Source organism: Phyllostomus discolor, chromosome 2, assembly GCF_004126475.2.
Source record: "Phyllostomus discolor isolate MPI-MPIP mPhyDis1 chromosome 2, mPhyDis1.pri.v3, whole genome shotgun sequence".
NCBI lineage: Eukaryota > Metazoa > Chordata > Mammalia > Chiroptera > Phyllostomidae > Phyllostomus > Phyllostomus discolor.
In genome coordinates, this window is record NC_040904.2 from 179,556,380 (window position 1) to 179,579,343 (window position 22,964).

Below are 22,964 nucleotides of genomic sequence, written 5' to 3' on the forward strand. Positions count from 1 at the left end.
TCGATTAGACTCCCTTTGATTACGAGCAGCAGAACTGACTCTGGCTAATGTGAGCAGAAAAAGATACAGGCTAGTTTTCAAAATTGAAGTTCCAGTCATTTCCCTTTTTTTGTATGATTCTCAAAATGCTCATTCTTAGAGATCGTCTGATTCAACATATTTCCAACTCTTATTATTAGGGTAAGAGGGGATATTGACTGAAAACTACCTATAATTATGCTCAGGGTGGAAAGATAGTTATTTCAAAGCAAAATTAATGTGCCATTACCAAAAACATAAGTGAATATTAGGGAGAAAAACTAAGAAATGTTCACTATGCCCAAAATATGGCCCCAATCCAATTTAAGTAAAATTGGGAACAATGGAGAGGAATTCTGGGCTTTCTTTTCTGAGACATCAGAGGTCAAATGGGTGTAATAACCAAGAACACTCATACACTATAGTCTCTGTGAGCTCAGAGTTGGGGGAGAAGAGAGGCTAGCGGTTTGAAGTAAATGTTGGAATCAGTGTGTGGAATGATTCAAGAAGTCATTGTGCGTTTAAGGGTCCACATAAGCTGTTTTCCTTTTTTTCTGTCGGCGATCAACCAATTTCCACATGACTACAATGTCCTTTGCCAAACACCTTATTAGCATTTTATTTGTAAAAAAGTTAACCACCATAACACATGAACAGCCAGAATTTTATTAGGGAATAAGTCCATAGGGTAACAGCAACTGCAGCATCTTTAGGAGGGTAACAAGTCTTCCACTTCCAAATTTAGGAAAGGTGTGATAATCTCCCGCAGTTCCCACATTTTGCGGCGCCCCAGCATTGTGGGGAGCACCCTTTCAAAGATAAATGTGGCATCAAACAACAGTATGTAACATGAAAGTCCCGTGAAGGTGAGGACATAAAACATGACGAAAATCCTCAGTGCACGCTTCCTACAAGGAAAGAAAACATCTGTGTTAAGAACATTCTGAAAACACGCGCGCGCGCACACACACACACACACACACACACACAGAAGTGATTCCAGACTTCTCTGCCCAGGTAGCTTTTCAAGTTAAGTAACTGAACTTCTCTTGACCTCAGCTGACATCTGCTAAAAGAACTTGGTGTTGATGGACACTGACACTCATCTTAGAATGGGCATTGGATTTCTAAGATTCTATAGACATGAAACAACGAAACCCTCAATACTGTGAGGCTCTTTCCTCTGAAATGCTCTTCTCACAGATGAGAGCCATTGCTGCCTCGCCTATGAAGTATCTGATGCCTATTGGGCAGAAAATAAAGACACGGGGCAGTTAGATTATCCTCGGGCTACAAAATCAGATGCGACAAGTGAAGTTCCACCCTCCCTATCCCCCATTTTGTCCTGACGTCAGACTTGCCCTTCTTAAGCAATGTAAGTTTTTCCCAGTCTTTGAGGACTCCTCCTTCTGGGCTGTGCCTATTATGTATTTTACTTATTTGCTTTTAAGTCCTTGCATTATTATTTTCTAATTATAAATGCAATACCTGATGAGAGTAGAAGATCTGGAAAATCCAGAAAAACACCAGGAAGAAAAGGAATGTCACAGATGATCCAGTTACCTGGAGATACTTACCATCTAGAACACATTTCAGAAGAGAAAACCTAGAGTGCAGGTCAAGCTAAGAATGAATATAGTTTGTGCCCCAACTCAGTGCGTTCTATAAAACCTCAGCCCTGTTTTTTGGCATTATTGCCACTGGCCATCTCTTGGAAGGTATACAAATAATTGCTTCTACTTCACACATTTATTAAAGAGCCAATGTTCTTAAAATACTGTGAGGAAGAGGCTGTGAGGGCCCTTGACACGAAGCAGAGAAGTGCTGGCCTCCAGCAGCACTGAATGTAGGTCTGTTCTTTCTCATAAAAATAGAAACAGCGTACTACCAAAGCATATCTAGAAAATAAATGTTTTATTCTTAAATCCTAAAACTAGTCATTTTAGAAATACTAAAACTGGAACATTTATAAAGAAACACATTTAACATTCATTTTTAAGAGGAAAATATTTTTTTCTAAATTACAGATAATTTAGAAAACTAGTAAACTATAATCCCATCACTCCTATAAATATTTTCCTTTTTCTTTTCCTTCCTTTCTTCCTTTTATTCATTCATTCTTTTCTTTTTTTTAATTTTGCTTAGTTGTTTTTGTTGTTGTTGTTAGAGTGTATCCTTCAGTTTTTTTCTTTGCTACAGTAAACTCTCTAGGCCTCCTTGACCAGGGACTGAACTCACAACCTAGGTATGTGCCCTGACCGGGAATCAAACCACCTTTCATTTTCTTTGTGGGATGACATCCAACCAACCAAGTCATACCTGTCAGGACTCAAGCATTTTTCTTAGCAAAACATCATACCTGCTAAATAAAAATAAGTTTTTTTATAATATTACATGTACAGAACCAAAACTTAGTCTCATCAATAATTTTATTGATTTCAAATTTATCTTCTGTAGAGAATAAAAATATTCTTTTGACATTTGAATACTACATCTATCTATCCATCTACTTGTCAAGCCTTGACATGCATAAAATCTTGAACCTTGTCCAAAACATTCGTGTTACTGTGGTGAATACACAGGGGAGAACTATAAGGGAGCTGAGGGTTTGGGGATAAAACAATATCAGGAAGAAGCCACTCTCTGAAGCTAAAAACAGCAAAACTGATACATCATGATTGACCAAGCCTGCAAAATACACCTCCTCAAAAAGATAACATAAATATACTCAGTGCAACTAGTAGGGTTCTAGTTTTCTGCAAGAGATTGGTCTAAGTCTTGGGAAATCTTAGCTACAATGTAATGATGTGATGAACAATGACCAGTGCAGCTGGGTAATAATCTGCCATATAACACAATTCAGTGATCATTGAAAGGTATTCACTTCCTTATCTATTTGTTTTTGAAGTGTAACTCAGATGTTATTAAGTATATGACTCAGTGGCTTCTAGTTTGTTCATCAGCTTGTCCAATCACCACCACTATCTAAATGCAGGAAGTTTCCATCACCACAGAAAGAAAACCTGCGCCCTGGAAGAGTCCTCCCTGTTTCCCATTACCCCCAGGCCTGCCAACCACTCATCTCTTTTCCATGTGGATTTTCCTGTTTTGAACATTTTATGTGAATGGAATCACATAGTGTGTGGCCTTTTGTGTCTGACTTCTTTCACTTAGCATGTTTTCAGCAGTGATCTGTGTTATAGCATATATCAGTAGTTTATTCTGTTTTGTGGCTGAAAATACTCTGTTGTACTGACATACCACATTTTGTTTACCTATTCATCAATTGATGGACATTTATATTGTTTCTACTTGTTAACTACTATGAATAATGCTGCTGTGAACATTCATTAAACAGGTGTTCTGTGGGCATACATTTTTAATTTTGGGTGCGTCCCTAGGAGTAGGTCACGTGGTAGCTCTATATTTAACGTTTTCGGGAACTGCCAAGCTGTTTCCAAAGTGGCTGCACCATTTTACAGTCCCACTAGTCATATCTGAGGGTTTTAAATTCTCCACATGCTTGTTATTGTCTGTCTTTTTATAGTTATCTTAGTGGTGTAAAGTGGTATCTTGTGATTTTGATTTGCGTTCCCCTAATGGCCAATGATGTTGAACATCTTTTATGTGCTGGCCATTTGTATATCTTCTTTGAGAAAACAGCAATCTATTCAACTCCTTTGTTCATTAAAAAAATTAGGTTGTTTGTCTTTTTTGTTGTTAAGTTGTAGTAGTTCTTTATATATTTTGGATACTGGAATCCTTAATTTACAGGGTTCTGAAAAAGTTGATTCTGACAATTTTTTTCCAGCTCTCTCATTGACTTTACGGAATAGAAAATTTTCTGGGGTTTTTACTCCAGCATTTTCATTGACATCACTCCTCACTTATTAATTTTTATTGAACATGATGAACCCCTTTTATATTTCAAGTCCCCATATGATCAAGATTTCTGCCTTCAAGTAGCCCATGGAGTATCAGGAGACAGACTTAAAACAATTGAATTGCAATCATGTGCCGTGGGCTGTGTCAGGGTTACACTCGAGGTCTAGTGAGCGCACAGAGGAGGGAGCTGGAGATTCCCTCTGGTTCAGTGGGTGGGGCTAACAAATCCAAATGGACTCAGATATACATGATTGTGTGGCATCTCCAGAAAGGAATTCAGAGAGTCAGAATTTGCTAGTGTGCATGTCTGCAGTACTGTACAAGGGAGACGCATCTTGCTCAGCAAACAAAGGTTTTTCAAAGCTGGTTAGCAGGTGTGTGTCTTTGTGGAGGTGGCTGCATCACAGTTTGCAGACTCTGTCCTGTAAGATTTATGTATATTTAATGATCTACAGCAATAAGAAAGAAATACATGTCTGTATCTGTACATCTAATGCAATGGATCTATATCTAAAATAAGAAGAATACTATGACTTTTAAAGAACACAAAAAAATTATAAAAGAAGGTGAAATAAATGTTTAGTTAACATGGAGAAATTTAATCTTACTATAGTTCATACATATGAGAACCTCTGTCCAGACCCCAAAAGCTTCTTCCTCTGACTTACCACATTGTAACTCGAGGAGGAGAGTTCTGCACTGAAGTGGGTGGGGAAGCCTGGAGAGGCAGGGGCCCCATAGCTTCCAGACACATTTCTTCAGGACTCGGAGAGTCTGTGTTCCCTTCTTGCCTTTGGTATGTCCCCAGCTTTGTATTCAGCACAGTCATGTCCTTGCAAAAGTTCTGGAAAAAAGAACATACTCATCTATTATTAATAGGAAGAGACACAATGACAGAGTAAGTTAGCATCATGGTATAACATTAAACAAAACCCACATGCTAATCTTTGCTAGATTGTTCATGTAGGAAGATAATTTTCCTCATACTGAATTTGTCTGTTAAATTGGTTCATCTAAGTAGAACATATTTGTTGAGCAACTCCTATCAGGCCCTGTTCTAGGATCTAGTAGCCAACAGAATAAACAAGGAATGTGTACTCTATTGCATGTGCATTTCTTAAGGAACTGGAGGAGAAATTACATGTGTGTTTACAACACCTAAACACATATATACATTAGATACTATGAATTAAGATACATGCTAGGCCTGAACATGTAGGTCAGTTGATTAGAGGGTCATCTCCATATGCCAAGGTTGTGGATTCAACCCCTGGTCAGGCACATACGAGAATCAACCAATGAATGCATGAATAAGTGGAACAACGAATCAAAATTTCCCTCTCTTTTTTTCTCTCTCTCCCCCGTCTCCCTCCTTGCTCTCTTTTTCTAAAAATCAATCAATAAAAATGTTTTTTAAAAATGATACATGCTAAAGAGAAAATAAACAAGGTGATGAGGTAGAGTAGCTGAGGTTTGGTGGTGGACATCTACTCTAGAAAGGGGGATGATTAGGCACCTCTGAGCAGGTGACAGATTAATTCATTTAGTCACTTTTTCACTCACCCATTCATTCACAGAAACTGAGTCATTTTTCTGACTAGGGATGATTAGGGAAGGTGTGGGAGAGATGGCATTTGAGCTGAGCCTTGAAGAGTGGGTAATATGTACACGTGAATGACCAGCTCCAGGCGGAGGAGACGTGGGAGCAGCCCAGGGGTGTGGGGGCTCGGGAGTCCGCCAGACCTGTGAGACGTCCTGTGGCCCAGAGCAGAAGGCCAGGAGGGGCAGAAGACAGCAATAAGTTGGAAAGAAATCAGTATGTTGCACATTCTTAACTTCTTGGGAAAGATTTACCTCTGTGTTTATGTGTATATTTAAATCATGTAATTTTATCATTATTTGAGCTTGTGTAACTGTGAATCTTACCTTTATTCTCGCAACAAGTTTCTCCTTTAATGCATGAGCTTCATTACAAGCATCAGCCTGAAAAGATACCCACAATTTGGCGTAAAATAGAAATTCTGTTTCTCTGGTTTATACAATAAAATCTCATTCATTTGCATACCACATAGTTGTAAAGTGGCTTTAATCACACTTACTTTTAGTGAGTGAAATCTTTGCTCTTAGAGCAAACTCATAGTGTGACCATGATAAATTGCAAAAAGGATAATCAAAAGATTAATGAAATTCTTTTCAATGCTTTAAAAGTATAAATTTATACAACTACTTATTATAAATCACCTTTTTCTCTTTTTATTACTCTTTCCTTGCTCCTTAAAAACCATCTACCAGGTCACTAATTAGAGAAACATAGTGTGTTTCTGAAAAATATATAATTATATATCTTTTAAAGATTTTAAAATTTACAATACATAAACCTAAGTTCTTATTATGTTAGTCTGAATATTCGGGCCTCGTGGTTTAGCAAAGAGCCCTCCATCCACACTGCTTCCTCATTCCTTCCACTCTCCCACAGACTGCCAGGCAGAGATGACAGATGGCTTTGGCTGGTTTCTACCAGGAAGATCAAGAACCAGGATCTTCCTTCACCTTCTAAGACGTGAATGCCAATTGCATGTATGTCAGTAATAAAATGTTTTAAGGGTTTTCAATGAATGAAAACCTTTAAAGTTATGCTACCCACAGTAGATTGGCAGCATAACTGGAAAACAGAGTTATGGCGGGCAGAACGGTGTTCCGGGGTTCAGGAAAGGGGGTTCTAGATAGAGGTGCCTTTCTTGAAATTTATTTTTAAAGAAGCATTTGCCAAGGCAGTGAAGTAGGGGTTCCTGAGGCATAGTTAGCAATGGCAAACATGAATTATAAAGCCCCAAATATCCAACAAAATGATTTAATAAATCTAAAAATCAAATCCTGCATTACAGTGAAAAGGTAAAATAACATCTAGTTACACAGAATGTTTTTAAAGAAGAAATGCTAAGTGAAAAAAGACAAGTTGCAAAATAATATATGTAACATAATCCCATTAAAATATAATATGTAAATATATGTATAGAAAGATTTGAAAGAATATGAATATATTAAAATGTTCACTGTGCTTATCCTTGCATAAATAGGATTATTTTTCATTTTTAATATGAAAAAGTTTAAGATAATTATATGTATTACTTTTGTTAAAATAAAGAAATACATGTATTTACATGTTTAAAATATATATTGAATATTTTATATATTATACATACATATGTTTATGTATTTTTTAAAAGATTGTATTTACTTATTTTTAAAGAGAGGGGAGGAGAGGGAGAGAGGGAAAGAAATATCAATGTGTGTTTGCCTCTCACATGCTTTCCACTGGGGACCTGGCCTGCAACCCAGGCATGTGCCCTGACTAGGAATTGAACTGTGACCCTTTGGTTCACAGGCCAGCAGTCAATCCACTGAGTCTCACCAGCCAGAGCTATACACATGTTTATATTTTTAATGGGAGAGCAAGAACAGGACTCGTTCTTTTCATCTGGAAATTTGGGCAACTCACTTCACATTTCTAAATTATGCTTTTCTCTTCTGACAATGACAGTATAGATTAAAAGACAGCAAGTTCCCTTTTAGGTCTAAAATTCTATCTTTCATCAAATTTTAGATTCCATTCACTAAAATTCTCTAAATCTGAGATTTCCTTGAAGTACTGTTTTTCTTCTTTCATTATAAAGCCATTTTATCATTACCTGGACAAAGTTGTTATCCATGTCTCCTAATTGCTTTTTAATTTCCATGATCTTCTCCTTTAAAACAAAGGGTATAAAACAAAAGTTGTAAAGAATAATGTATGGAATTAAAACAAAGCAAATGACAATTTTTAGAACAAAGCTAATTTATGATCAAAAAGTTTGAGATTTAATAGAAGCTTTTTTTTTCACTCTTCTGAGTGCTAATCTCTAAAAATCAATGTTAAATTAAATCAATAGGATATTATTGGCCATATGTGTGTAAGAGGCCATTGAGCTAGGCATTGTGCTGGTTGTATACCACTAACAAGAGTATATGCCCTCAAACAGTTATAGAGTGTAGTGTACACCCCTCATTCATTACCAATCTCTGAATTACGAGATTTAATTATTTAAAAAAGAGCTGTGATGTGATCATCATAGTTTACTGGTGTCCTGGTTTGTTTATATAGAAACTGTTTTTACACAGTACTTATCAAAGGTAACCGAGGTTGGGAGTCAGTCTCAGGATGGAAGTCCAGTTGTCCATATGGAGATTTCAGAAAGCTTCGTGGACTTGGGGGCACAGCAGCAGGCAGTACCCAGAAGCTACCTCCAAGGACTCTTCTTAGCTTAAAGCTCTTTTATATTTGTTTCTGGTATGTGTATGTGTGCGTGTGTTCAAATGCTTTTACCAAATTTCCCTCTTGCTCCATTTATGGCTTGCTGAGTCATTCCACTTCTTCAGGAGAAATGAATGAGCCAATCCATGTGATATCTTAAAACTTCATTAACTTATGTCTCCTTTCATTTTCCTAAACTTCGTTTGCTGTCTTCATACCTGTTTCTAACAATGTTCACTTTTCCCTTCACTAGAGTAAACCTACAGCCATTATTGACCTTGTATCAGTAACAGTTATATTTAAGTTTCTTATTGATTAAATTACTGCCTGTGTTTTTATGCAGACTTTTCCATTAGCCACTAAATCTATTGAGGTCAGAACTTGTGCCAATTTTTTTTACAGCCATATTTATTGAGGTTATAATTTATATACAGTAAAACTTACCTTAAAAAGTATATAATTCTATGAATTTTGAAAAATGTATACTGTCATATAATCACCACCAAAACAAGGTAGAGAATATCTCCATCATGCCTCAAATTTCCTGTGCCCTCTGTCAATTTCCTCCTCCCTTTATCCACTTGACTCTTGAAACCACTAATCTACTTTCTGTTCCTATTGTTTGCCTTTTTCAGAATGTTACATAAATGGAATCATGAAGTGTGTAATCTTCTAAGGCTGGCTTCTTTCCCTTAGCACAATGCATTTGAGATTCATTCATGGTGTTGGATGACTAAGAAGGCCATTCCTTGTTATTGCTGTGCAGTATTCCATTATACAACCTGTGTTACAATTTATCCACATATCAGCTTTTAATTTTTAAGTTTGTGTCTATTTTTTTAAGTGTATACACAGCTGTGGAACTCCAGAGAGAATCTCCATACATATTTGTGATGTTTTTTTCCTTTCATATTATCCCAAGACTTTATTGGTTTGTTTTTTAATCTCACTTTCATTTATTTTTGTGCTTTTCTATCTTTGCCCTCTCTGTTTTGATATCCACCCCTCCCTGGCCCTAACTCCTGCTGAAATCCTGATTCCTGTAGTACAGATGACTTTTGGAGGAAATTTTCTAAGGCAGAATATCTCTTGACCTTTGTCCTCTTCCTTATATTCATGGTTTGCAATTTGCAAAGGATAGTGGGAAAAAATGAGACTTGACTTTTCAACTAGCACAAAATGAGGCTGCTTCTTTAAAATATTTAACTGTGACTTTAAAAAGTCACAGTTAAAGGCCATTTTTTCCTTGTTAATAAATCTGTGCTGATCTGTAGATGGCTTTTAATATGTGAGGGATCTAAATAGCATTACTTTTCTACAATAAAAAGATATTTCTCTATGCTCACTTCAGCAGCACCTATGCTGAAATTGGAACAATACAGAGAAGATTATTAGCATGGTGCCTGAGCAAGGATGATAAGCAAAAAAGATATTTCTCCTTTACTTCTTTCAAAATCCATTTAATTTAAATTCTTTGGCTTAAGCTAAAGCAGAGGCTGGAAATTTCCATTAAAAAGTGGAAGCTAGATACAGACTTTTTCCTTTTTTAGAGGAAAAAGTATCGATCAAGGATCCAACATCTAATTCTTTCCCAGAGTCGATCACTATGCTTTAACATCTTATGACTCTTATTGAAGGGAAAATTAAACCTGTCTCAGAAAAGAGTTTCTAAGAGATGTAAGAAGACTAAACAAGAGAGAACTTTGGCAATAGTGAAAACTAACGCAAGAACTCTTCATGAAAAAAGCAAAGATAGATACAAAAGTATCTCTTACATTCTTCACTAATATTTATTGCCTGACAGTCTTCTCTGTACCGTTAGGTGCTGGGATACAAAGATGAAGAGTGTTCCCTTAAGTAACTCATCATTATCGTAAGATGGCGTCAAGATATAAACCTATCAAATTTGTCTGAGTGATTTTCTAGATAGAATTTAAAAGTCTAGCCTTTTTATGTCACCAGACAACAGAAATGGTGGCATGTAGGCGAAAGGTGCTCAGAACTGGCCACCAGGTCGCCTTCCTCCCTATGACAGAAATTGGTTTTAATCCTTGTTATGAGCTGTTAAACAGCACAAGGGGTGTCGGAGGCCCCACAACCTCCCAGACTGTCTCTTCCAAGCCTCCAGCTCACCTCGATGTTTGCCCCCTGATCAGGGTCAAGGTCCTGGTGTGACTCCAGATTTCCAATTTGGCCCTCCAAGGACATTACCTCATTTAATAATCTGCAAAGAGACCAAGAGAGGGGCTAAGTCTGTAGATTAAAAAATAATCACCTAACGTATATATTATTTTATCTTTTCAGAAAGATCTATTTTAATCTTTAAGACAATGAAATCCTATTCCTATATCAGAAGACTCTTGGGTAGCGATTTTGTTAGGATGGGAAGCCATAAGTACAATTCAAAAAAGTGAAAAAAAAATCTCTACATAAATTATTTTTTATTTTTTTTAAATTTTTTCTTTCTTTTATTGTTGTTTAAGTACATTTGTCTCTATTTCCCCCCCCAATACTCCCCCCATCCCAGCCATCCCCACTTCCCACCCTTGATCCTACCCGCCCTTGGTTTTGACCATGTGTCCTTTATACATGTTCCTGAAAAACCTTCCCCCTTTCCCCCCACTACCCCCTCCCACATCCCCTCTGGTTACTGTCAGTTTGTTCTTAATTTCAATAATTTAGATAATAGTAAAGAAGTGTGTGACCTAACTAGCCATAGGAGCAGAAAATTTAAATGACTGAGATGGAAGCTTAGTTAAATTTCCAGAAAAGAAACAGAAAATATCTGGGACCTAGGAGTAGGCAAAGAGACCTTAGACTTGACACTGATAGCACTACCCATAAAAGGGAATATTGATAGACTGGACCTCATGAAAATGTGAAACTTCTGGTTGGCCATTGACTGTTAAAGGGGTTTTCGTGTCACATGTCTGGCAAAGGTCTTATATCTTGTATATATGAAAACCTTTCAAAATTCAACGTTCAAAACTCTCCAATCAGAAAATGAACAAAAGACATGCACAGAAATTTTTTGAAGAAAATATATAGATGGCAAATAAACATATGACAGGATGTTCAACATCATTAGCCATTAGAGGCTTGCAAATTAAAACCACAAGATACCACTATGTGCGTAACTTATCCTAGAGTTAAGGTGAAAAACAGTTATAACACCAAATGCTATAGTGAGGTTGAGGACGTGGAGAAATTGGATCACTCTTACATTGGTGGTAGGAATATAAAATGATACAGCCACTCTGGAAAATAATTTGGAAGTTCCTGTCAAAACTAAACTAAAAACAGACTTACCGAACATATGACCCAGTGCTTTCACTCTTGGACGCTGAGAAATTAAGACTTATTTTCACACAGGAAGTTGTACATGAATGTTCAAAGTAGCCTTTTCATAATAGCCCCAAACTCAAAATTGTATTAGTTGTCCTTTGGTGGGTGAATGGTTAACCAAACTATACGTATCCATCCTATGGACTCCCACTCAGTAAAGGAAGGGACTATTGGTACACGCAGCGACTTGGGTGAACCTCAAGGAGATTATGCCAAGTGAAAAAACCAGTCTCAAAAGGATACATGTTGCATGATTTGATTTATGTAGTATTCATGGAATAACATAATTATAGACAGCAGATTCGTTGTTGTCAGGGGTTAGAGATGGGTGAGAAGGAATGAACGCTTGTGTCTATAAAGAGGCAGCACAAAGAAGTTAAAAATCTTACCACAGTGTCGGGGAGGAGGGATTGAGCCAAAAAGAACAAGGACTCACTAACATGGACAACAGTGTGGGGATTGCTGGGGGGAGGGGGCTACAAGGGGACTATAAGGGATTTTAGCCAATACAATAAAAAAGGAGTGAAAGGCATGCAGAGTGGAAAAGAAGATAAAAAACTGTTTCTATTTGCAGATGATACAGTTATCTGTGTGGAAAACCCAAACAACCTATGCAAACTACTAGAGCTTACAAATAAATTTAGTGAGGTCACAAGCACAAGGTCAGCATACAAAAATCAACTTAATTTTTATATAAAGGCAATTAATAATTAGGATTTGAAATTTTTAAGTATCATTTATAATAGCACAAAAAACATGAAGCATAAAGGCATAAATCTAACAAAATCTAAAATATTTGTACACTGGACACTATACAACACTGATAGAAGGAATCAAAGATATAAACAGAGATATTATACTCTACTCATGAATTAGAGGAGTCAATATTGCTAAAATATTGATTATTCCAAAATTTATCTATAGATTAATGGTAGTTCTAATAAAAAGCACAGCAGAGTTGACAAGCTGAGTCTAAAATCTACATGGAAGGCAAGAAAAGAAAAAGAAAAATGACCGAAAGAAAACAAAAAAGAAAATTCAAATAATCAAAAACTGTGACCTTTTTATAGTGTCTCTATTCATAATTGCCAAAAAACCTAAATGTGCTGCAACTAGTGAATGGATAAACTGTTGTATATTTATATAATGGAATACTATCCAGCAACTGAAAGGAACAAACTACTGATATATGTGACAGCATGGGTGAATTGCAAATGCATTAGGCTATGTGAAAGAAGGTAGACTCAAAAGGTTACACACTGCATGATTCCATTTCTGTGACAGACCGGAGAAGGCAAAGCTGTAGGGACAGAGAGCAGATCGGTGGTCACCAGCAGCTTGGCCTGGGGAGAGTGGCTAACGGCAAAAGGGCAGGAGGGATTTGGTGAGTGACGCAAGCGTTCTTTGTCTTCACTGAGGTGGCTGTCCAACTAGAGGCATTTTTCAAAACTTGCAGAACCGTACAATAAAAAACAATTTTACTGTATGTAAGCTTTGATTTTTTAAATGGGAAGATAATTTAATGTATAGCATTTGAATGAAAACCACAGACTCCTCTAAAAAGCAAATGTGTATGCTTTGGAAGAAAAAAAAAGATTTATTTTTGATAGGATGGCCAGGAGAAGACTGCTGGGAAGAAACAGTTAACTGAAAGGCATGGTGATGCTTCACTGCATGTGGAGATACTGAACAGAAAGGTGAGAAAACGCCTGGGAGGAGGGTCACCCTGCAGTAGGGAAGAGCTTGCAATGTGGCAGGATGGTTCACAAGGCTAGAAGTATTTATTTCTAGGAACAGCTTGCATTTATTGTTTATTTTATACCAGACATTGTGTTAAATTCTTTACCTACAGTAGATTATTTAATTCACACAAAACACCAGTGAGGTGGCTGTTGTTAGTGCCTTTTATACAGAGGATAAAAGTCAAGATTTAGAAAAGGTTGGTTAATTTAGCCAAGAAATGTTGGTGTCGGGATTCAAACCTGGGTCCCTCTGACTCCAGAGCCCTTTCTCTTCATACCAGTGACGAGATAAACAATTTTATTTTTTTTTACTTCATCTTAAAATGTTGCATTTAAATTCAGATATACATTAAACAAATATACTTTTATTTTCTTTCATGTTAAACTGGTCAGATCCTTTTAAATAATACTGGATAAAACTCAAGGATCATTGGGCACCTGAAGACCACCTCCCTTTGATATCTATTAAAATGGCATGAAAGAAAGAACCTATAAGGGAAATCATTCCCTTAAGAGAGAGCCAAGATGCTGGTAACTTGGATATAAGCTTTGAGATTTTGTGATATTCTTTCTTTTCCTTTTATTTTAGAGAAAGCAATACATTTTAATTTTTATGTTTATTGTTTGTAACTGAATTTATTGGGGCAACATTGGTTAATAAAATTACGTAGGTTTCAGGTGTACAATTCTATGATACATCATCTGCACATTGTATTGTGTGCTTACCACCCAGAGTCAAGTCTCCTTCCATCACCCTCGATACCCCTCTACCCTCTCCTACTTCCCCCCTCATCCTCCTTTCCCTCTGCTAATCACCATACTGTTGTCTGTGTCTACGAGTTCTTTTTTTTTTTTTTTGCTTAATTCCCTTCACCTTTTCCACTGCACACCACACTTCGACTTTGACAGCTGTCAGTCTGTTCTGTGTATCTGAGTCTGTTTCTATTTTGTTTGTTAGTTTATTTTGTTCGTTAGATTCCACATGTAAGTGAAATATGGTACTTGTTTTTCTCTGACTGGCTTATTTCACTTAACATAGTATTTTCCAGATCCATTCATTCTGTCACAAAAGGTAAGGTTTTCTTTTTTTTCTCATATGGCCAAGTAATATTCTATTGTGTAAATGTACCACAGTTTTTTTATCGGCTCATCTACGGATGGGCACTTGGGCTGCCTCCAAATCTTGGCTGTTATAAGTAACACTACAGTGAACACAGGGGTACATATGTTTTCTCAAATCAATGTTTTGGGTTTCTTTGGATCTGTTCCTAAAAGTAAAATCATTGGGTGATAAGGCAGTTCAATTTTTAATTTTTTGAGGTATCTCCATATTGCTTTCCACTGTTGCTGTGTTTCCACCAACAGTGCACGAGGGTTTCCTTTCTCCACATCCTCACCAGCACTTGTTTGTTGATTTATCGATGATGGCCATTCTGACAGGTGTGACACTAACTTCTAATCATAAGACTTCATACTTCTTAACCTAAAGACTTTCCTAAAGAATTTACCACCTTAAACCCAGGGTTCTAAAGTTTGTGAGGCTATGAAAATTTCAATTATTTTCTGACCAACCCCAACACTCTACATTACCTCTTCACTGTGTTTTCCGAGAGGGTTATTTTTTGTATAATGTTGTTAATTTTCTTCATCCAGCCCACGTGATCAGCTCCGAGCTCTTTCACTTGTAGACCCATCTGTGTGTTCCAGTGGTTTAGCTGGAAAAACATGTTCTCCTGACTCCTGCAGAAATATCATTATAATCAGTTTTCAGGTAGAAATGGGAACATCTCACATGACCCCAAACCCTGTTCCTTTGAATAGCAAATTGGTTTTCTTATTCATTTCCTGTCACCAAAATAGGACAGATAGGCAGTTAGGCTTCAAGAAAGAAGTTTGGGAATTTATTTGATATCCATTTTAACAGACCTTTGCAAGGCTAGAGAAAAGAAAGTTCATTTTACATTTAGTAAAAAATAAATATATTTTTCATTTCCCTGCACAGAGTGAATGTTAAGTATTGATTTCAGGGTACTGGTGGCATTTTAAGGGGATGGAGAGGAATACAATAGGGAAAGGGTCTACAAGAGCCTAACAATATTGTTAATGATAATTATAATACTTATCATATCTAGACAATTATCTAGGAATGATATGGTTCTGCCTATATGCTTAGAAATGTCCTAACTCTGCATTCTTGCTGGAACTTGTAGGAAGTTACTTGTGCACATGAATGCTTCATGGTTCCATTCACATGTGGATTTTAAGTCTTCTGGGCTTTCCCTAAGTTCTTGGCTACATTTCATTTTCCCTCCACAAAACATTATTACATGTTCCCTCTTGCATATGTCAAGGCTTACAGTTCATGGATGTTCTCCTCTGAAAACTGCAAAGATGTGGACACTTGAGGATCCTCACACCGAACATGATGTGTTTCTTGCTCATCCTGTTCACTCTGCAAGTCCTGGTCATGCTCAGCACCCAGTTCCAACATATCCTGATGGTGATCATGAGAGAAGCAAAGAACAAATGGTCTATCACAAGAGGTGGTGGTGGTCCCTCTAACCTACCCATGCCCCTCTCTAGAGACAAGTGCATAGCCCTCTCTAAGTCTGGAGCCTTCTGGTGCATTTGTAAGGTGAGCAGACATGTTCTCCTGCTCCATTGACAAAGGAAGGCTGGGGCAGCAACAGGCAGAACCTCAGCGTCCACACCCACAGCTATTTTCAGGGCTGATGAGAAATAGAATTCCATTTGTCCATGGGCTCCAGCACTCCACTCAAACCAGATGACTGGTCTCTTCAAAAACATTGGTGTCAAGAGAAAGGAAAAGGGGATGGGACTGTTCCATATTAACAGTCTAAAGGGCTAAAACCACCAAATGCATTGCACAGACCTTGTTTGGATGCTGGTTTTAAAAAAAATACAGCCAGGCCCTAGCCAGTGTGGTTCAGTTGGTTAGAGCATCTTCCCCGTACACCAAAAGGTGGGAGGTTTGATTCTCGGTCAGGGCACAAACTAGGTTGCAGCCTCAGTCCCCCGTCGGGGAATATATGGGAGGCAACAAATCAATGTCTCCCCCCCTTCTTCTTCCTCTAAGACCAATAAATATATTTAAAATTTTTTCAAAATAACACAGCCAGAAAAGACATTTGGAAGTTCAATGAGAAAATTAGAATATTGAGAGAATTAAGAATATTAGATTATTTTATAGAATTATTATTAATTATTCTAATGTAATAACGATATTTTGGTTATGGAGAAGACAGTTTTTTAGCAATGCTGTGTGAAGTGAACAGGGGTGAAATTCCATACTGTCTTCGGCCCATTTTTAAATGGTTTAGAATATTCCATATATTTACAGAGATAAAGCCAATGTGACTGATGGCAACAATTTTAAAATATAAATGTAAGAATATGAGTAATCATCATATAATTCTTTCAAGTTTCTATTTATAATAAAGAGTTTGGAGGGAAAAGCCTTCTCTGTAAGTTTGACCTACAAAATTTATTTCTTTATTTTTTTGCCTTGTTCTAGAAAAACATTCAAAGCATTTTCTGGTATTTGAAGCCTGAGCATCACACAATTGACAATGGTTTATCCTTGAACACTGCTCATCTTTAGTAACCACATTGTGAAATATTTTTCCTCCCCTTCGAAGAAATTTGGTCTGAAGTTCTTGTTTTTCAGCAAAGCTATTTTTAAACTGAAAGGAGAAAAAGTTGGAGTAGGGAGAACAGACCAATCTCTTATTAAAATCTCTGTATAAACTACTGGCCAAGTCAGTAGGAATAACCAACATTCGCATAACTCTCTACAAATTTCTTCCATGTGCATTACTCCTCTTAATTCTCAGGAGAGACTTGAGGAGGGTAAAGGTGGGTACTGAAATCCCTTCGGCCACTCACATTTAGTGATTTGCCCAAGCTTGTGTGGTAGAGTGGGTTAAGTACCATATGATCTCACATTTAACTGCAACATAATCAACAAAAGAAAAAAGCAAACAAAATACAACCAGAGACGTTGAAATTAAGAACAATCTAACAATAGCCAGAGGGGAGGGGGGAGGGGACAGAGGGGAGAAGGGTTTTCAGGAACTACTATAAAGGACACATGGACAAAACCAAGGGGGAGGGTGGAAGCAAGGGAGGGAGGTGGGTTTGGCTGGGGTGGGGGGAGTGGTGGGGAGAAAATGCAGATAACTGTAATAGAACAACAATAAAATAACTTAAAATATACATATATATTTCTCACTACAAAAAAAGATATATCTATGCCCTAACACTAAGACTCTGTGAATGTGACCTTAGTTGGAAAAAGAGTTTTTGCCATGTAATTGAGTGAGGGGTCTTGAGATGAGATTATTTTGGATGACTTGGGTGGGCTCTAAATTCAATGACAGGTGTCCTAATGAGAGACAGAAGAGAACACGCAAACACAGAGCAGAAGGTCAGGTGAAAACAGAGGCAGCCGTGAGCCAAGGAACACCTGGAGCCACCAAAAGCTGGGACAAGCAAGGAAGGGCTCGCCTCAGGAGCCTTCAGGGGGAGCGTGACTCTGCTGACCCCTTGGTTTCAGGATCCTGGACTCCAGAAGTCTGAGAAAATACTTTTTTTTGTTCTTTGTTGAGGTAAATTTATTACAGCAACCAAGGAAAACCGATACATATGATTAGTAAGTGTATAGACTAGAAGAACTTGAATTAATTTTTCTGATCCATATCCAAGTCTTGGGTTCAGGTTAAGAAATATCTAGTCCTTACAATGGTCACTTTCATAACCCGCTGGTGCCTCACGAGTGATGCAAGGATTATTATCACACTTACAGATGAAGAAACCAAGGCTAGATTTTCCAAGTACTGTATGACTCCACTAAACTTACCTACCTCCTCGTGAAAAAGATAAGCATCTACAATTTCAATTTCTTCCCACCAAACCTTTTGACAAGATATTCCAAAGCAGCAGAAACACTGTGACGTAGAGAAAGATTGGGAACTGGGGACCTTAATTCTAAGCCTTGTTCTACTGCCATGCACACTGCACCCCTCTTCTAACCACTCGAACGCTGTTTCCAGTTCCAGAATAAGAAAACGGGGCCAGATCATCTCTAGGGTTCTATGTCCCATAATTTATGGTGACATTTCTTGTTTTTGTCAATCAATCCACTGGGATAGTTGTTGTACCACAAAACAGTCGAAGGACAGGAAATAGAAATAAAAGATTTTTAGCCCTGGCTGGTGTGGCTCAGTGGATTGAGTGCCAGACTGTGAAGCAGAGGGTCACCAGTTGATTCCCAGTCAGGGCACAAGCCTGAGTTGCAGGCCAGGTCCCCAGTATGGGGCACACGGGAAGCATCCACACATTGATGTTTCTCTCCCTTTCTTTTTTTCTCCCTCCCCTTCTCTCTGAGGATAAATGAATGAAATCTTAAAAAATAAATAAATAAAAGATTTTTATAAATCTGCAGGATTGAACGTGTAAAAAGTTGGATGTATATGTTTGTAATAACAAACTAAAAGTGAGCTGCATGAAATACATATCCCGAGGGCATTACTTTCTATTTCTGTGTAGCTCTTTGAAGAGCTTACTCAGTGTTTCCATTTAGATGCTCCATGGGCACCTCAAACTCAGCAAGCAAAAATCAAACTCTTCCTATTTCCCCTCTACCTTGTCCAGGTTCTCTGTCCTAGCATATGGTCTCCCTATCCACCCAGGCACCTCTGCCAGAACCCTGGAAGTGGTCCCTGAGTTTTCAGGACAGACATTCTTTTCCTTCTGTATTGCCCATGTCATATCCACTTGGTGCCCAAGAACACCTGCCTTTTAAATGTGCCCCTTTCCTCCCATTGTCACGGCATCTCTGCTACCAGTCAGTGCCTTACGTCCGTCTTCATCACTGCTTGGCCTGTTGGGTCCTGGCTTCCAGGTCGCAGCCAGCATTATCTCCACACCTGGGTGCCCTGCCTGCCTGCTCCCCTGTCATCACTTTTCTTTCACCCTTCCTGTCTCAGGACACAATTTCTCTCTGGCCTGTTTGTCTTCACATGTGCTGTCCCATCTTTCTGGGATGCTCTACCCCCATCCAGTTTATTCTTCAAATCTCAGTTGTCCGAATTCCTGGCCATCTCCCTGTATGGCCACTGCCATCCGTGCCTTCACCGCTGCTACTCCTAGCATGGATTTGTCATACATGTTTTTTCCTCTTCGGAGTCCCTCCTACTGTGAGTGCTCACTAAGGACAAAAGATATATATATATTTCCCCATCCCTTCTTCAAAGGAGATATATCTCTCAATACACATACACACACACATACACACACACACCCATCCATTCCCAGCACTGTACAGTACTTTGCTGCAACGGATGCCCAGTAAGAGGTTTTGGAATAAACAGACTCCAGAAGTAGGCAAATACACTTTGCTTGTGAGAGATGGAGACAAAAGCAGGAAACAGGAAAGTCTGCTCCCTCACCTGGCATCCCAAACCCGCGCTGTACAGAGCAGCACAAGGGGGCAGGAAATGTGACACCAGAGCGAGGCAGTACTCATTGCTAAATATTTGGCAGGGCTTTGATGGTGAGATAAGACAACTTCAGCATTCTGGCTAAAGTTGATTTTATTAATTAAACCAACCATTGATTTTTTAAAACTTGCATTAACTTTGTTCATTTTCTGAATATTTCCTTTAAATCTTATGATCCTTCCTTATAAAAACAAAAATGTATATATTTTTGAATCCTTGAGTGGAAATATTAGCAAGCAATACACAATAGCCAGGCTAGGGAGTTGGGAACCTTCATTTGTATAACCTCTTTCTGATGGATGTCTGTGCACATTGTAAAAGATAGAAAATGACAAAGAAAAAAATAAAAATCACTGGTACTCCAGGGATAACTGGAGACACCCCAGAGATATACAAACAAAACCACTGTTAATATTTTGGTATATATTTTTCCATTTTTTAATTTTATGGTTTTTTATTCTTTAACTATTGTTGACAAGTAGATTTTTTCTAATTTTTCACTATTATAAATAATACAGTAGTGAATAGCCTTATTTAGTCATTTTCAGTGCATCTCTGTAATTTACTAAGGACACTTCCCTGGAAGTGAAACTACTGACAGCGTAATATGCAGATTTTTGAAGGATTTAGAAAAATATTCCCCAATTACTTTCCTAAAAAAGTAATATTTTTTAAAGATTTTATTTATTTATTTTTAGAGAGGGAAGGGAGAGAGAAAGAGAGAGAGAGAAACATCAATGTGCAGTTGCTGTGGGCCGTGGCCTGCAACCCAGGCATGTGCCCTGACTGGGAATCGAACCTGCGACACTTTGGTTCGCAGCCCATGCTCAATTCACTGAGCTACACCAGCCAGGGAAAAGTAATATTTTTTAGAAAAGTAATTTGTATATGCACTGTCACCAGCTGGCAGAGCATAGGAACCTTCACTCGAGCCGGAGGGGCGAGTGTAGCTGGAGAGCGGAGGAAGGATGTTGGCGTCCTTCTCCAGCAAGGAAAATAAAGGCGAAAGGAACAGCAGAGAAGTGTGGGACGAGTTCTAGGAAGTTCATGTGAAAAGCTATACAAAACAATATAAAACATAACTCCTAGTTATTGTTGGAAATCGGAAGGATTGTACCCAGTGCCGACCAGGAAGAAACATCTCCTCTGTGTACTCAAATGAGTGACAACAGGAAAATAGCATAGAACGGGGGAGTAACCAGGCACCAAGGACCCTGAGAGGGAGACCACTGAGGGACAGAGGGGGCTGTAGACTGATGGGAAAGGAAGTGATATTATGCAGGCATTTTCCTGGAAAGGTAATTTATAGCTGGGACTAGGAAAGGGGGAAGGAGCAGAGAGGCATAGGGAACCACAGGAATATTTGAACCATCCAGATAACCAAGGGCCTGGTCTATCATTCAGGCAAAACTGAGCTTTGCCCTTGACCAATGTGGGGATCCACAGTGGCTGAGGTGCAGGGGGGGCCTCTGTGAAGTAGAAGCAAAGGGGAAAGCCTAGAACCTTTGATATGAGATAGCTGCATCCTTCTTCACTGAGAGTTTGACAAAGAAGAATAGACTTTCAGTCTCTCTCAGGAAGGACACGGAGACCTGCCCAGTGTCATCATAGCCCCTATCTGGATGGTCCCATCTGTTTCCTGAAGGCATTAAGCATACTAAGGCAATTCCAAGCTCTGAAAGACAAATGGCCACTGAGATCTGCCTGGTTTCATACCTCTTTCCTGTTCAAAAATTAGAATGCCATACAAATAATAAGATGTCTTTATTTTAGTAACTCTCTGAAATCCGAGTAGTTTCCATTGGGTGGTTTAAAAGAAAATAAGATTCTCTCAATCCAGGAACCTACACAAATTCTGCCTCCATACATTTTCTCCCATTTCAATTGACAAGTAGATTCTAATGATGGCTTGTGTTCATGCAGCTCCTAATAGATTACAAAGGGCTTTCCACATATTTCTTTAGTCAGATCCCACAACACAAGGAGGAAGGCATGGTCCCCATTTTGTGTGTGCATTAATCTGGGAGACGGTGTGATTTGCTTAGAGTTGTGTAACTGGTGAATGAGCAGAGTCAGAGCTCAGAACTTCCATGCCCTGACCGCCGCTTGTAAGAGATTTCTCTCCCACCCCCAAAGATGATTTAGACCAGGGCTCTCCAATAAACCTTTGTGTGATGATGGAAATGTTCTCTGCACAGTTTGGTATGGCAGGCATAGCCACGTGTGTCTATTCAGCACTTGAGATATGGTTAATGCAACTGAGGAATCGAATTTTTAATTTAAGTTTAAATTTAGATAGCCACCATATTGGACACATCAGAGTTTTCTAGATCAGGAATCAGCAAACTGTAGCCCATAGGCCAAATCCGTCCTGCCACCTGTTTCTGTAAATGACATTTTATTGGGACAGAGCCACACCCATTCCTTTACGTATTGTACACTGCTGCTTTTGTGCTGCAGGGACAGGGCTGGATGGTTGCAAAAGACCTAAATTTGGAATACAAAGCCTAAAATATTTACTACCTGGCATGCAAAGCCTAAAATATTTAACATCTTGCTCTTTACAAAAACAGTCGGCCAACTCCTATTCTAAATCATCAGTCTCTTCTGTGATGCTGGGCGTTTGTCACAATGAGTCAACTGAATATACTGAACTAGAGCTTGACTTTTGGAGAATCAAGACTTTTTTATTTTTAATCCTAACCCATGGGCATTTTTTCATTGCTTTTAGACAAAGAAACATTGATTGGTTACCTCCAGCACATACCCTGACTGGGAATCGAACCCTCAGCTGCTCAGTGTATGGGACAACGCTCCAACCAACAAAGCCACACCAGCCAGGTAGCACCTGAGCATAATCTTAATGTTCTAAGCCTTAACATTCCTCACCCGTAACATGCGGCTAGCATTGTACTACTAATATTATTAGAGTTGTGAAGGGCAAACCAAAGAGTCCTTGAGGGCTTAACACAGTGTCAGATGGATGCAAACACTTGGCAATGTTCTTTCATCAAATAAAAACAGTGGAAATGGAAGCTATTAGTAAGATTTCTTTAGCTTGAAATATAGTAACAATAATAATAGTCATACATGTGCAGCATTTTCAGTTCATAAAGCATTTTTACTAGGTTGTTCCATTTGACCCTCACATCCACCCTGTGG

At 38.4% G+C, this 22,964-nt stretch overlaps 1 protein-coding gene and 1 non-coding gene across 2 annotated transcripts; one reads left to right on the forward strand and one right to left on the reverse strand.

Annotated features, from left to right (window-relative positions):
* Nucleotides 1–616: 616 nt before the first annotated feature.
* Nucleotides 617–22,700, reverse strand: SMCO2 (single-pass membrane protein with coiled-coil domains 2). The gene is made up of 8 exons (XM_036016784.1): nt 22,692–22,700; nt 15,639–15,775; nt 14,872–15,021; nt 10,328–10,418; nt 7,593–7,649; nt 5,830–5,886; nt 4,572–4,747; nt 617–926 (listed from the first exon to the last, which is right to left on the reverse strand). Exons 1-8 carry the CDS (start codon nt 22,698–22,700, stop codon nt 728–730), a joined length of 876 nt encoding a protein of 291 aa, XP_035872677.1. The 3' UTR covers nt 617–727.
* Nucleotides 9,533–9,642, forward strand: LOC114514223. Its single transcript, XR_003685957.1, has one exon. It is a non-coding gene; the product is annotated as a U6 spliceosomal RNA (small nuclear RNA).
* Nucleotides 22,701–22,964: the final 264 nt, after the last annotated feature.

Bases quoted from the DNA above. Each gene is read 5' to 3' on its own strand.
- SMCO2 (XM_036016784.1), bottom strand. The intron at 4,748-5,829 runs GTAAGATTCACA...TCTTTTTTCCAG, and splicing joins AACTTGTTGCGAGAATAAAG to AACTTTTGCAAGGACATGAC. The intron at 927-4,571 runs GTAAGTCAGAGG...CTTTCCTTGTAG, and splicing joins CCTCCTCGAGTTACAATGTG to GAAGCGTGCACTGAGGATTT.